General features: G+C 39.4%; 2 protein-coding genes across 2 annotated transcripts in view; one reads left to right on the forward strand and one right to left on the reverse strand.

Annotated features, from left to right (window-relative positions):
- The window catches only part of LOC133570664 (uncharacterized), a 192,068-nt gene that overhangs the window by 83,572 nt on the left and 92,339 nt on the right, over positions 1 to 16,157 (forward strand). The window lies entirely within an intron of this gene.
- The window catches only part of LOC140680183 (uncharacterized), a 91,727-nt gene continuing 77,984 nt past the window's right edge, over positions 2,415 to 16,157 (reverse strand). Inside the window, exons 5-6 of the mRNA XM_072916566.1 lie at positions 13,920 to 14,066; positions 2,415 to 2,473 (exon numbers count right to left, since the gene is read on the reverse strand). Of these exons, the coding sequence (XP_072772667.1) occupies positions 2,415 to 2,473; positions 13,920 to 14,066 (206 nt within the window). The remainder of the gene's footprint in view (positions 2,474 to 13,919; positions 14,067 to 16,157) is intronic.

The following is a 16,157-nucleotide window of genomic DNA, read 5'->3' on the forward strand; positions in this document are numbered from 1 at the left end:
GGCTTTGCAAACATTCTTCACCCCGAAAGTCTACGTGGTCGCCGAGAGGTACCGTTTTCGGCAGCGCGCTCAAGCTATGGGTGAGTCAAAGGATCACTATGTGGCAGCGCTGCGTGAGCTAGTGAAAACGTGCAATTTCAGTGCAATGGAAAATGAAATGATACGTGATCAGATAGTGGAGAAAACGTGTGTGCCTCGTATACGTGAAAGACTGTTGTTAGAACCCGAGCTAACTCTTGACAAGGCACTTACACTAGTCAGACGAATTGAAATTGCCGTTGCTGATGCAAAAACATTCACTGACAGTGGAACGAAGCTAGTCTCTGCAGTCTACAGACAGAGAAATAAGAAGGCAGGACACCCCAAAGACAACTATAAGCACAAAGGCGGAAAACGGAATGATGCCATTCAACAATGTTACAGATGTGGCTCTGCTGATCATCTTGCTAACGACCAGTCATGCCCAGCTAAAGAAGTTAAATGCAAAACATGTGGGAAGATAGGCCACTATTCCAGAGTGTGTAAATCCTCTGCTAAATCAGTCAATGAAGTGAGTTTGCCTGAAGTGACTGTCCTCAATGTTGGCAAGAAGACTGATATACACGGAAAACTAATTGGAACTTTCACTCTGGCTACATCACCTACAAGTACACATACAAGTGACATGTTAGCTGACACAGGATCTGCTGTTTCAATACTACCTGAAAAACTGTATAGAGAAAACTTCAGCACAAGTAAACTAAGCCCACCTACAGTAAAACTGTTGACATACTCAAGACAGAACCTAAAAGTTTTTGGACGTCTTAAAGCGACAGTAACATACCAACAGAGAACTGCAACTGGATTTTTCAACATTGTAAAGTCCGGTACACCCCTCATTGGACTAGATCTATGTGAAGACCTCAACATAGAGATTAAAGGAGGAAAGTTGGTGGAACCAACGGTGGATTGTGCCATGCTTTCACAGTTACCTAAACTCCCTGAAACTACAACCACGTTGGACATTGGACATGCCAAATGTTTTGTACATAAGGTGCAGAAACGCACAGATGTTAAACCAGTGCAACAAAAACTCAGACGCCTGCCGCTTTCAGTATGTGATACCATCACGACAGAGCTGAATGAACTGGAAAAGCAGGGAATCATAGAGGGAGTTGATTCATCCAAATGGGTTTCCCCTATTGTAGTCACTCGGAGGAAGAATAAGAAAATCTGCATGTGTGTGGATATGAGGGAACCTAACAAGGCAGTGGTACCTGACAGCCATCCATTTTTCTACCGCTTATTCCCTTTGGGGTCGCGGGGGGCGCTGGAGCCTATCTCAGCTACAATCGGGCGGAAGGCGGGGTACACCCTGGACAAGTCGCCACCTCATCGCAGTGGTACCTGACAGCCATCCATTACCACTAATCGAGGACATACTTGCTGAGCTGCGTGGGTCAAAGATACTATACCTTGGATCTGAAAAGCGCATACCATCAACTGGAACTGCATGAGGAGAGCAGAAATTTCACAGCTTTCATTACACACAAAGGATTGTACAGATACCGCAGAGTTCCTTATGGACTAAGTTCAGCTCCTGCAGCATTCCAGAAAATGATGACAAAAATACTCAGTGGATTAAAGGGGGTTAAGTGTTACCTAGATGATGTCATAATCTATGGGCCCTCACAGGAAGAACATGACACTAACCTGAAAGCTGTAATGAACCGTATTCAGGAAGCGAGTCTGCAGCTCAACAAGGAAAAATGTCTCTTCAGTCAGACTACACTGACATTCCTGGGCCACAGACTCTCACCTGAAGGCTTACAGCCAAGCGATGGCCATTTGACTGCAATCCTGAATGCGCCTGCTCCTACAATCCTGAATGCGCCTGCTCCTACCGATGCAGCTACCCTGCGCTCATTTCTGGGTTTAAGTGCATGGTACAGCAAATTTATACCTAACTACACCAGCCTGGTAGAGCCAATGAGAGCTCTGTTGCGGAAGAATACAATTTTCAAGTGGAATGATGCAGCACAAAAGAGCTTTGATCAAGTCAAAAACATGGTTGTCAACAGCCCAGCACTGACACTGTTTGACCCAAACAAACCAATAGTGGTCTCAACTGACGTTTCTGATTATGGACTTGGAGCTGTTTTGACACAGGTGAATGAGGCAGGAGAGGAAGACACAATCGCTTTCGCCTCCCGTAGTTTATCAGATGCTGAAAGAAAGTACTCTATAGTTGAAAAAGAGGCTCTCGCATGCGTCTGGGCTGCTGAAAAGTGGCATGTGTGGCTCTGGGGAAGGAAGTTCCTGTTACACACTGACCATCAAGCTCTAACTACACTCCTGACTACCAAGGGAAATAATCGAGCTGGACTTCGGGTTGCCCGGTGGTCTGCTCGCTTAATGGAGTTTGACTATGAGGTTCAGTACAGAGCTGGAACACTGAACAGTGTCGCCGACTGCTTATCCAGACTACTACTTCCTGCAACAAACAAGGATTATACTGAGACCGTGGAGTCAGTCGCAACAATACTGGACGACATTCAAGCAGTCACTCAAGCGGATTTCAAAGCGAAGAGTAACTTGTGCCCTGTGCTGACCAAACTTCGCGCACAGCTACAAAAGCCTTGGCCAAGACAAAAAAATGTGCTTGACCATGACCTACAGCCATACTACTTGATACGTGACGAACTGGCAATTTTGGAGTACTGTGTGGTCAGAGGCACTCACCATCTCGTGGTTCCAGGGTCACTACAGAAAAGGCTCATAGACATTGCACATGAGACTCATCAGGGCATTGTCAGAACAAAACAACGCCTCAGAGAACTATACTGGTGGTCTAAAATGGACGCACAAGTTGAATCACTCATCAAAGACTGTACTACATGCAGACAAAATGACAAGTCAGTTACTACCTACAATGCCCCACTCCAACCTGTGCCTTTGCCCGATGCAGCATGGGAAAAAGTGTCAATCGACATCATTGGTCCTTTTGAATCTGCACCAAGAGACTGCAGATATGCTGTAACGCTTGTGGACTACTTCAGTAAATGGCCGGAAGTAGCTTTTGTGGCACAGATTGATACTGCAACAATCATCCAGTTCCTCATAGCAACCTTTTCACGGGAAGGTAATCCAAAAGAGTGAGTGAGTGACAATGGTACTCAGTTCACATCAACTGAATTCGGAAATTTCCTAAAACAAAGAGGAATTGTGCACCTGAAATCATCTCTATATTATCCCCGTGCAAATGGAGAAGTTGAGAGGTTCAACAGAGTGCTCAAAGACTGCCTCCAGACTGCTTCTATACAAGGGACACCATGGAAGCCATTCACAAGGTCCTTTCTTATGGATTACAGAGCTACTCCACACTCAACCACTGGAGTGAGCCCCTCACAGCTGCTTCATGGAAGACAAATGAGAACAAAACTCCACGTAAATAAGAATGTTGTGCGTGAACGAGTTAAAAAGATACAGGAATACGCAAAACATTACACAGACAGGAAGAGGAGTGCAAAGAAGACATCCTTCAACCCTGGTGATCAGGTCAGGATTCGGAAGCCATGGAAGGTAAAGAAAGAAGAACAAAAGTTGACGAAGCCAAGAACTGTGGTGCGGAAGAAAAGCCCATACACCTACCTGTTGGATGATGGTAGAGTCTGGAATGCATCACACTTTTCTGTACTACCACAAGTGACCACTATGGACAATGACACTGTACAGACCGAACCTAAACAAGAGACAAATGTGAACAGTAGACCTGAGAGGTGTAGGCAACCGCCTAACTGGACTAAGGACTATGTCATGTACTAAAGACGTTGCATAAACATGCATGTTGCTGGTTGTTAAGGAAAATAAAATAATGCATGCATTAAAAATGTTTGGTATGCCATTTACATACGGTTAAATGCTGCTGTAATGGTTGATTGGTTGTCATTTTATTACTTCCAAAATATTATAGGCATGGTGTTACTTGAATCCAATTACAAAAGCAATTGTAAGTTTTGTTATGAAGGAATTCACTTTTATTGAAAGGGGGAGATGTTGTGTTCACTACTGCATTGAGTTAACCATACAGTTAGTTCAGTTACATTGTACAGCCTCTAGGTGGCGTAGTGAGTCAGACGGAGGAAATGCGGTGAGGTGAGGAGAGAAGAATAATGTAATGTAGGTAAATACAGGTACAGGAATAAAGATGCTGACGGGAAAGTAACCCGTTCGTGTTGGTTATTACTACACACCCAACATAACACAACTCTACACTCACTCTCACTTCTTTTATTTCTAGGCTGCAGCTGCTTGACCATGGTGTCAATTAAGAAGAACACACGCTATGACGTCATATGCAACCCAGCTCGTGCCAGCTACATTTTTCATACATAGAAACAGCCTTAAATTAATATATTTATTGGAGAAATTGAAGTTGTTTTAAACAAGCCCAATTTTAATTTACTTATATATATATATATATATATATATATATATATATATATATATATATATATATATATATATATATATATATATATATATATATATATATATATATATTAATCTAATTTGTATTGTGCCTTATTTTTCAAGGTGTGGTTGGTATGAGCATTGTATTTAATTTGATGTATTTTATATTCCTGTGTAATTGTTTAACTTGCTATAAAATATTGAATAGTATTGTGTTGAAAGTGCCTTGATATGTGTGTACATTGTATACGTATGTTCAATTCTTCAATTACACAGAGTAAGAGCGCATATATATACAATCTTAACAGTCTAAGCGTTTAAAACACTCTTTTAAAATGACAAAAAACTATGTTATTTGTAATTGTTTGTATTTGTGTAATAATTGAAGAATTGAACATACGTATACAATGTACACACATATCAAGGCACTTTCAACACAATACTATTCAATATTTTATAGCAAGTTAAACAATTACACAGGAATATAAAATACATCAAATTAAATACAATGCTCATACCAACCACACCTTGAAAAATAAGGCACAATACAAATGAGATTAATATATATATATATATATATATATATATATATATATATATATATATATATATATATATATATATTTTAATCTCATAATACAAATGAGATTAAAATATATATATATATATATATATATATATATATATATATATATATATATTTTAATCTCATTTGTATTGTGCCTTATTTTTCAAGGTGTGGTTGGTATGAGCATTGTATTTAATTTGATGTATTTTATATTCCTGTGTAATTGTTTAACTTGCTATAAAATATTGAATAGTATTGTGTTGAAAGTGCCTTGATATGTGTGTACATTGTATACGTATGTTCAATTCTTCAATTATTACACAAATACAAACAATTACAAATAACATAGTTTTTTGTCATTTTAAAAGAGTGTTTTAAACGCTTAGACTGTTAAGATTGTATATATATGCGCTCTTACTCTGTGTAGCTTTGTTGTAGAGGTTGGATGTTGTAGCGCATGTTCTCCACTTGGGGCGCTTTGGTGCTGTGTAGTGTTTAACACCGCAGCAGATGTGTGTTCAACAGAAGAAGAGAATAAAGTATCCTCGGTGAGAGGACGTTGATGATCGGACGCGATGAAAGTGTTGTTCATGTGCACGCATAAAGAACTCAATTAAGCTCAAACACCTTAACAGGTTATGGGCCCAGGAACCCCAGTGATTCCAGCCACCTCAAGCAAACAAGGCGAGGTAGCGTTGAGTCGACACACGGACAGAGAAGCCAAGAAAGTTTGCAGGTGTGGACTTGAGCTAACAGAGGAGAACTGCTTGACCAAGGATAAAGGTAATGCAAACGTGAAGTATTACACGGAGCATAAAAGGGACTTTAGCCAATAAAGTAGCATGTACTTTCGAAGAAGAAGTAACCGCAAAGTATTACACGGAGCATAAAAGGGACTTTAGCCAATAAAGTAGCATGTACTTTCGAAGAAGAAGTAACCGCAAAGTATTACACGGAGCATAAAAGGGACTTTAGCCAATAAAGTAGCGTGTACTCTCGAAGAAGAAGTAACTGCGGTAAAGTTTGAGCTAATTAGCATAGCATAGTGCTAAAGTGCGGAGCTTAAACAAATATGGCGGCTCGTACTACTGGAGCAGTATCCCGCAACTGTACCTTGATGAATCCGAAAGCAATTATGACCTTTGGGAAGCAAGGTTTTTGCTCTGTACATGCCCTCATATCCTCACAACATCTTTTCAGTGGCGAGAGCAGCCGACGCAGGAGCAACCATAACTTTCAAGAAAGGAGAGAGCCACATGATCACTAAAGATGGTAACAGATTTAAAGGGGAACATTATCACAATTTCAGAAGGGTTAAAACCATTAAAAATCAGTTCCCAGTGGCTTATTTTACTTTTCGAAGTTTTTTTCAAAATTTTACCCATCACGCAATATCCCTAAAAAAAGCTTCAAAGTGCCTGATTTTAACCATCGTTATAAACACCCGTCCATTTTCCTGTGACGTCACATAGTGATGCCAACACAAACAAACATGGCAGAAAGAACAGCAAGCTATAGCGACATTAGCTCGGATTCAGACTCGGATTTCAGCGGCTTAAGCGATTCAACAGATTACGCATGTATTGAAACGGATGGTTGTAGTGTGGAGGCAGGTAGCGAAAACCAAATTGAAGAAGAAACTGAAGCTATTGAGCCATATCGGTTTGAACCGTATGCAAGCGAAACCCACGAAAACGACACGACAGCCAGCGACACGGGAGAAAGCGAGGACGAATTCGGCAATCGCCTTCTAACCAACGATTGGTATGTGTTTGTTTGGCATTAAAGGAAACTAACAACTATGAACTAGGTTTACAGCATATGAAATACATTTGGCAACAACATGCACTTTGAGAGTGCAGACAGCCCAATTTTCATCAATTAATATATTCTGTAGACATACCCTCATCCGCGTTCTTTTCCTGAAAGCTGATCTGTCCAGTTTTGGAGTTGATGTCAGCAGGCCAGGGAAGCTAGGGTCAATATTCTTCTCTTGATCATCTTCGGTGGCATAAGGGACGGTGTGAGCCAAGACATCCAGGGGGTTTAGCTCGCTCGTCTGCGGGAACAAACTGCCGCCATTGCTTGCCGTGCTAGCGAGGTCCTTTGTCCCTGAATTGCTCACACACTCCGGCAGATTCAATGGGGGTCTGGCGGCAGATTTCTTTGACTTTATGGTTGGAAATGCATCTGCTTTGAGTGTCGCAGGATATCCACACATTCTTGCCATCTCTGTCGTAGCATAGCTTTCGTCGGTAAAGTGTGCGGAACAAACGTCCAATTTCTTGCCACTTTGGCATCTTTGGGCCACTGGTGCAACTTGAATCCGTCCCTGTTCGTGTTGTTACACCCTCCGACAACACACCGACGAGGCATGATGTCTCCAAGGTACGGAAAACATTCGAAAAAACGGAAAATAACAGAGCTGATTTTACTCGGTGTTTGAGAAAATGGCGGATTGCTTCCCGATGTGACGTCACGTTGTGACGTCATCGCTCCGAGAGCAAATATTAGAAAGGCGTTTTATTCGCCAAAATTCACCCATTTAGAGTTCGGAAATCGGTTAAAAAAATATATGGTCTTTTTTCTGCAACATCAAGGTATATATTGACGCTTACATAGGTCTGGTGATAATGTTCCCCTTTAAAATAAACAAATATGAGAAGCTATATTATCTATCAACTGTTAATGCAAATGAAGATCAGTGTAAAGTGTGTCATGACATACAAACATGGCACGAGATTCTAGGGCACTGCAACTATGAGGATGTAATCAAACTCCAAACTGTGGACAAAGGTATGGTAATTAAGGGAAATGTTGTTAAGCCAGATCAGATGTGTGAAATATGTACAAAAGGCAAGTTTACCCAAATGAGAAATAGGGAGCTAGATGCTAAAGCAAATAAACCCCTGGAGTTAATCCATACAGACCTAGCAGGGCCAATGAAAACTGAAAGCATAGAAGGACACAAATACGCACAATGTTTCACAGATGACTATTCAGGTGCTGTATTAGTATTTTTCCTTAAGTCAAAAAGTGATGCAGTAGCTGCAACAGAAAAGTTCTTAGCAGATGTAGCACCCTATGGAGATGTGAAGTGTATACGTTCAGACAACGGCACTGAGTTTACAAACAGAGAGTTCCAAATGTTACTAACAAAGAACAAAATAAGACATGAGCCTTATTCGCCACACCAAAATGGCACAGCAGAGAGAGAATGGCGAACACTGTTTGACATGGCTAGATGCTTACTGATAGAAAGCAAACTACCAAACTATTTGTGGAACTATGCCATTCAAACAGCAGCTCATGTTAGAAACAGGTGTTACAATAGACGGACTAAGAAAACAGCATATGAGTTACTTACAGGAAAAGTACCAAATGTGTCACAAATGCAAAAGTTTGGGTCTACATGTTTTAGTTACAAACAAGAAAAAGGAAAACTAAACTCCAAAAGTGAGCAGGGCATTTTCATAGGATATGATAAAAACAGCCCAGCCTTCCTTGTATATTATCCAGAAATGGAAAAGGTCCAAAAGATCAGATTGGTGAGATTCGCAACCAAAACAAGTGTAGAGAGAGAGACACAAACTTGGGAGCCATACGCAGGACATGACATTGGAAACAGAGACAATGCAGTCTGTGACAGTGACCAGAAGGATGAGGACAGAGTTCAACCTGAAAACAGAACTGAGGATTTAAATGAGCAGGAAGATGTGGAACAGTCAGCGGCAAATGCCGAAACAGAAATCAGAAAGAATCCATTCAGGATAAAACAAAAGCCAGTTTATTTACAAGATTTTGAGACTGATGATTCATTGGACAGATTACAAACATGCGTTGATTTCTGTTATCGAGCAGTTTGTGACATTCCAGAAACTTATCAGGAAGCCGTGTTATCATCCAAGTCAATGCACTGGAAAAACGCCATGGATGAGAAGATGAACTCACTAGTGGAAAATGACACATTCCAGTTGACTGACTTACCACCAGGTAAGCGAGCTTTAAAAGCGAAGTGGGTTTATGCACTCAAAACAGACACAGATGGATCTAATAAATATAAGGCGGCGTGGCACAGTGGAAGAGTGGCCGTGCGCAACCCGAGGGTCCCTGGTTCAATCCCCACCTAGTACCAACCTCGTTGTGTCCTGAGCAAGACACTTCACCCTTGCTCCTGATGGGTGCTGGTTAGCGCCTTGCATGGCAGCTCCCTCCATCAGTGTGTGAATGTGTGTGTGAATGGATAAATGTGGAAGTAGTGTCAAAGCGCTTTGAGTACCTTGAAGGTAGAAAAGCGCTATACAAGTACAACCCATTTATTTGTTGCCAAAGGATACGACCAAAAAGTAGGAACTGATTACGAAGCGACGTTTTCACCGACAGCTGACATGTTAAGTGTAAGAATTCTCATGCAGAAGGCAGCACAGGAGGACCTAATCTTACATCAGATGGACGTGAAGACCGCGTATCTGCACGCACCCATAGACTGTGAAATCTATTTAGAACAACCACAAGGATAAGAGAAAAACTCTAACACTGGTGAAAAACTGGTATGTAAACTGAACAAATCATTGTATGGACTCAAACAGTCGTATAGAAACTGGAATACAGTGTTACACACCCATTTATGTGAAAATGACTTTGTGCAAAATGAAGCAGATCATTGTGTGTACACAAGAGAAAAATATGGTCAAAAGGTAATACTTATTATTTGGGTAGATGACCTTATTTTAGCTGCTTCAAGTGAAAAATCAATGCAGGATGTAAAAAGAATGTTAACTCAGAGATTCAAAATGAAGGATTTGGGAATCCTAAAACATTTCTTAGGAATAGACTTTGCACAAACAAATGGACTAGTCAAAATGTCACAAGAGAGATATGTGAAAAAGGTTTTACAAAGGTTTGATATGGAAAATTGTAAACCAAGAGAAACTCCTTGTGAACCAAAACTTGATTACGCAGAAAATGCTGAAAAGTTGAAACAACCAAGACAGTACAGAGAAGCAGTGGGAAGTTTAATTGACTTATCCACATGCACTCGACCTGACATAAGCTTTGTTGTGAGTAAACTATCTCAAGACTTTAATGAACCTACTATGGAACATTGGAATACAGTGAAACATGTATTCAGATACCTAAAAGGTACATCAGAACAAGGACTTAACTTCAAGAAGAATGTAACTGAAAGACTCGGTCTGACAGTTTACTGTGATGCAAGTTGGGCATCAAATGAAACAGACAGACGTAGCACATCAGGCTATTGTGCAACTTTGTGTGAAGGCAGTTCATTCATTTCATGGAAGACAAGAAAACAACCAACAGTAGCTCTTTCTACCTGTGAAGCAGAGTACATTTCGTTAGCTTCAGCTATACAGGAGTGTCTTTACATTGAACAGCTACTAAAAGGACTTGATAACTATCAATATGTTAAAACAAAAGTGTACGAAGATAACCAAGGTACGATTGCACTCACTAAAAATCCTGTTAACAGACAAAGATGCAAACACATTGATGTGAAATACCATTTCATAAGAGACATTGTTGCTACTGGTAGGGTATTACTGGAATATTGCCCAACAGAACAAATGGTTGCTGATATCCTGACAAAACCAGCTACTAAACAGAAGTTGAAATGTTTTTCACAGAATATGTTTGGCATTTTGGGATAAAGACTAGAAGGAGGGATCTTAACAAAACAGGATGATGGAAGATGTTCTTGAAATATTGTTTACAAATTGGTTTAACACAGTGAGCTAATAGCGAGTGGGGGTGTTAAGATTGTATATATCTGCGCTCTTACTCTGTGGAGCTTTGTTGTAGAGGCTGGATGTTGTAGCGCATGTTCTCCACTTGGGGCGCTCTGGTGCTGTGTAGTGTTTAACACCGCAGCAGTTGTGTGTTCAACAGAAGAAGAAGAATAAAGTATCCTCGGTGAGAGGACGTTGATGATCGGACTCGATGAAAGTGTCGTTCATGTGCACGCATAAAGAACTCCATTAAGCTCAAACACCTTAACAGTGTCATTTTTCTAGCTGTTAAGAGAAGTATTTGATCTTAAATATATAAATAATCCTCCATATTGGCAGCCATAGTGATTCATTTATTCAGCAGAGCATTAAAACTTGGATCTGACAAAAACTAAACACAAATGTTGTCTTCCTCGCTGATAAAACATGATAGCAACATGCATCTGCTAGCTCATGATCGCCTCCACTTCTCAGTGTGGCGAGTTGGAGTACTACACAAGGTGCTTAAATCTGTATTTTTAGTCTTATTATCAAGGAATAATGAGGTCACACTTATATTAAAACATTAATGCTAAGGCTTCGTCCAGTAGTGGCCCAGTGATGATGATGATGATGATGAAGATGTATGTGTGCAAGTGAACAATTGGATCCACAAGGGACAACAACCCTTTCCACAGACTACACACACACATCAGAAACATAAATGTTAGAAGCCTACAACAATATATGTGAAGAAGACTTTAGGATTAAAAGTGAAGATGTGAGGTGAAATAAGTACAAATGCAGCAATAAAAACAAGCAACTCCACTCACGATGGCTCTAAAGTTCAGTGATGTGTTGCTAACTTCAGCATTTTTCTTCTTTGTTGATGTTTTGCAGTAGTTAACATCCATGATGTAACAATGCTGCTAATCTACCAGAGTCCACATTTTGTTAACCATTTTATTCATTCATACTTTTAGTTGGATAATAACATCAATAAAATGCAATGGAAAAAATGTGTGGGAAAAAAACCAAATGAAAATAATAAGACGTCCTCTCTTTGACAATGACAAAATACAATAAAATAGTAGCTGTGGAGTCAAAAACTCAGAAGTGGCAATAATCCATGCCTTACATGGTCAAAATCAGTGAAAACTACAATTCCCAGAATGCCGAGGTAAAATGGCCGCCAAATTACAAATTGAAGGCAGGTGAAAAGGAAGGAGGTCAGTCAGACTCATTCACCAAACAAACTACATGGAAGGAAGAACAGCTAGCAGCCACAACCGCAAGATCCACTCAACGAGTTTCTCCAAACACACCAATGGTCGGTGAATATGCTTCATTTGATGACCATGGAAATGTTTGTGTGATATGCTTAACTTGAACCTGCAAGCTTGTTAAATTGCTTACTGAACTATCCTCATTTGTTTGCCTTCAACTTAAATGACTGCATTACATTTGAGCATTGATTGCATACTGTGTTTGACCACTTTAAAGCTCGTGCAAAAGTTTAAAGCTGAAGTTAAAATGTTAAAAGGTTTAGCGCTTAAGTTAAAATAGCAAATGGTTAAAGTCCAAAGGTTTAAAGTCAAAGTTTATGGTTTAATGTTTAAAGTTTTAAACATTATTCAGCGGTTTAAAAGCATTTGTAAAACATTGTTTGAAAATAGCTGTGTAATCACATTGTTAGCATCTCTGTTTTTGTGGTTTAAAGGTTTACAACCTACTGATGATTTTGAAGATCAACTGAAATTAAACCAACAATGCTTCAAGTTGGAAAATAAAAAGTTGATCAGTTGGAAATCGTTTGTTGTCCTTTTTGGAGTAGAAGAGTGGAACTTAACAGTCGCTACATATATAATATTCAATACATGCACACAACTTAAAAAGTAAGTACAGGACAACATATAAGACTAGAAGATGAGAAGCACTACATACAACATCAAATATACATTCTTATTAAACATGCTGTGTTTTTAAACTACATTTAGCACAATCACTGTTTAAGTGTTTTTACATCCCTGCAGCTTCCATGACTGTTACACACTTGTGTTTACTGACCTGATAATTATACCTGAACCTTTTAACACACGCAGAGCAACTAAACGGCTTCTCTCCAGTGTGTGTTCTCATGTGTGTGGTCATGTGATGCTTGCTGGAGAAACTCTTCTTACAAACAGAGCAAGTAAAAGGTTTCTCTCCAGTATGTGTTCTCATGTGTAATATCATGTCATTCTTAGAGTAGAATCTTTTAGCACAAGCTGAGCAAGCAAAAGGTTTCCCTCCAGTGTGTGTTCTCATGTGTGTGGTCATATTTCGCTTACCGGAGAAACTCTTCTTACAAACAGAGCAAGTAAAAGGTTTCTCTCCAGTATGTGTTCTCATGTGTAATATCATGTCATTCTTAGAGTAGAATCTTTTAGCACAAGCTGAGCAAGCAAAATGTTTCTCTCCAGTGTGTGTTCTCATGTGTCTGGTCATATTTCGCTTACCGGAGAAACTCTTCTTACAAACAGAGCAAGTAAAAGGTTTCTCATCTGTGTGTGTTCTCATGTGTGTGGTCATGTCAATTTTAGTGCTGAATCTTTTAACACAAACTGAGCAAGCAAAAGGTTTCTCTCCAGTGTGTGTTCTCATGTGTGTGGTCACTTGTTCCTTTCTGGAGAAACTCTTCTTACAAACAGAGCAAGCAAAAGGTTTCTCTCCAGTGTGTGTTCTCATGTGTGTGGTCACTTGTTTCTTTCTGGAGAAACTCTTCTTACAAACAGAGCAAGTAAAAGGTTTCCCTCCAGTGTGTGTTCTCATGTGTGTGGTCATGTCACCCTTTCTAGAGAAACTCTTCTTACAAACCGAGCAAGTAAAAGGTTTCTCTCCAGTGTGTGTTCTCATGTGTGTGGTCATGTCACCCTTTCTAGAGAAACTCTTCTTACAAACAGAGCAAGTAAAAGGTTTCTCTCCAGTGTGTGTTCTCATGTGTGTGGTCATGTCACCCTTTCTACAGAAACTCTTCTTACAAACAGAGCAAGTAAAAGGTTTCACTCCAGTATGTATTCTCATGTGTGTGGTCAAGTCTCATGTAAAATTACACTTCCTTCTAAATGATTTCCCACATTCAGAGCAGTCAAAGTGTTTGTTGTTAGTGTGATGTCTCGTGATGTTCTCCTCACTTTGACTGTGATGAAGCTGTAATGACTGAGCTTCATCTTCATCATGAAGCTGCTCCTCTTTAATGTGGGAGGGGGCCTGTAGCTCCTTCTGTCCCACACTGGTGTGCCACTCCTCTTCATGACTCCCCGCTGACACCCGCTGGACGTCTGCAGAACAAATGAGGTGTTACTGTATTGAAGTTTGCAGTATTCAAACTATTGACATGTGAGCTAGGCCAAATAGACAGTGATGGGCAAGCTACCTGGACAATGTAGTAAGCTAAGCTACAAGTTACTCTCAATTAAATGGAGCTAAGCTATCCTCAGAGAATTGTAGCACGCTACACTACAAGCTACACTGCAAAAGTAGCTTGCCACATCAAATATATATATATATATATATTTACATATATATATATATATATATATATATATATATATATATATATATATATATATATATATATATATATATATATATATGTATGTGTGGGGAAAAAAAATCACAAGACTATTTCATCTCTACAGGCCTGTTTCATGAGGGGGGTACCCTCAATCGTCAGGAGAAAATCTCCTGACGATTGAGGGTACCCCCCTCATGAAACAGGCCTGTAGAGATGAAATAGTCTTGTGATTTTTTTTCCCCACACATACATATATTGCGCTCTACTACGGTATCGAGCACTATTTTTTGGATAACCTTATTAAGACATATATATATATATATATATATATATATATATATATATATATGTATGTATATGTATATATATATATATATATATATATATATATGTATGTATATGTATATATATATATATATATATATATATGCCCCACATGTATAATATCAATGTTTATGTTGTCCATGGAAAGAAGTTAGTAAGAAGCAAAAGAAAAACAACCAACCATGGATGACAAAAGGACTGAAAAATGCTTGTCACAAAAAAAAGACATTATATGGAATATTAATAACACAGACATCTATAGAGGCAGAAAATAAGTATAATAAATATAAAAACAAGCTAATTGGTATACTAGGAACATGTAAGAAGGAATACTACAGACAATTATTAAAGAAGAACAGAAACAACATGAGAGCAACATGGGGCATCCTAAATAGCATCATTAAAAATGCAGCTAAGAAAGATTACCCCCAGTACTTTCTACATGGAAATACAAAAAATGACAATATGAACCAAATAGTTGAACGTTTTAATGATTACTTTGTTAATATCGGAAAAAATGTGGAACAAAGATTTCCAAATGCAGATGATGGATCAGTTGAGGACTTGAGTGAGCTCATAGACAGAAATCCCAATTCCATGTTTTTTAAGAACGTGACTAAAGAAGAAATAATCAAAATTGTAAAACATTGTAAATCCAAGACCTCAACCGACTGTCATGGAATAGATATGGTAACCATAAAAAAGGTTATAGAAGACATTTCAGAACCTCTGACATATATCAGCAACGTATCATTTCTAACCCGCAAATTTCCTGACAAAATGAAAATTGCAAAATGATAAATGGGTTATACTTGTATAGCGCTTTTCTACCTTCAAGGTACTCAAAGCGCTTTGACACTACTTCCACATTTACCCATTCACACACACATTCACACACTGATGGCCGGAGCTGCCATGCAAGGCGCTAACCAGCAGCCATCAGGAGCAAGGGTGAAGTGTCTTGCTCAAGGACACAACAGACGTGACTACGATGGTAGAAGGTGGGAATTGAACCCCAGTAACCAGCAACCCTCCGATTGCTGGCACAGCCACTCTACCAACTTTGCCACGCCGTCCCCATCGTATGTATATATTATTATTGTTGTAAATATAAATCTTTATATATTTAAAAATGCTGGTCCTTTTTCAGAGGTTGTCAAGAAGGTCACACATACAATAATGTGTGTGTGTGTGTGTGTGTGTGTGTGTGTGTGTGTGTGCGTGTGTGTGTGTGTGTGTGTGTGTGTGTGTGTGTGTGTGTGTGTGTGTGTGTGTGTGTGTTCTTGAGACATGAAGAAGAAAAAGTATCTTCCATATGAGGAGGTGTGAACAAGTGATGACATAAATCATGGTTCCAAACACATTGCATCTAATACTAGAGTCCGTGAACATTGCTCCAAAGTCAGGGTTTTTTGTTGATTTAATGTGCATAAAAATATTAACATTGACAGGTGCAAAGGCAGCAATATATGATAAAACAAGACGGCAGCTAAAGAAGGACTTCCCTATTCATCCCCAAAAAACCTGCCAG

The sequence above is a fragment of the Nerophis lumbriciformis genome, linkage group LG28 (assembly GCF_033978685.3).
Source record: "Nerophis lumbriciformis linkage group LG28, RoL_Nlum_v2.1, whole genome shotgun sequence".
Classification (NCBI taxonomy): Eukaryota; Metazoa; Chordata; class Actinopteri; order Syngnathiformes; family Syngnathidae; genus Nerophis; species Nerophis lumbriciformis.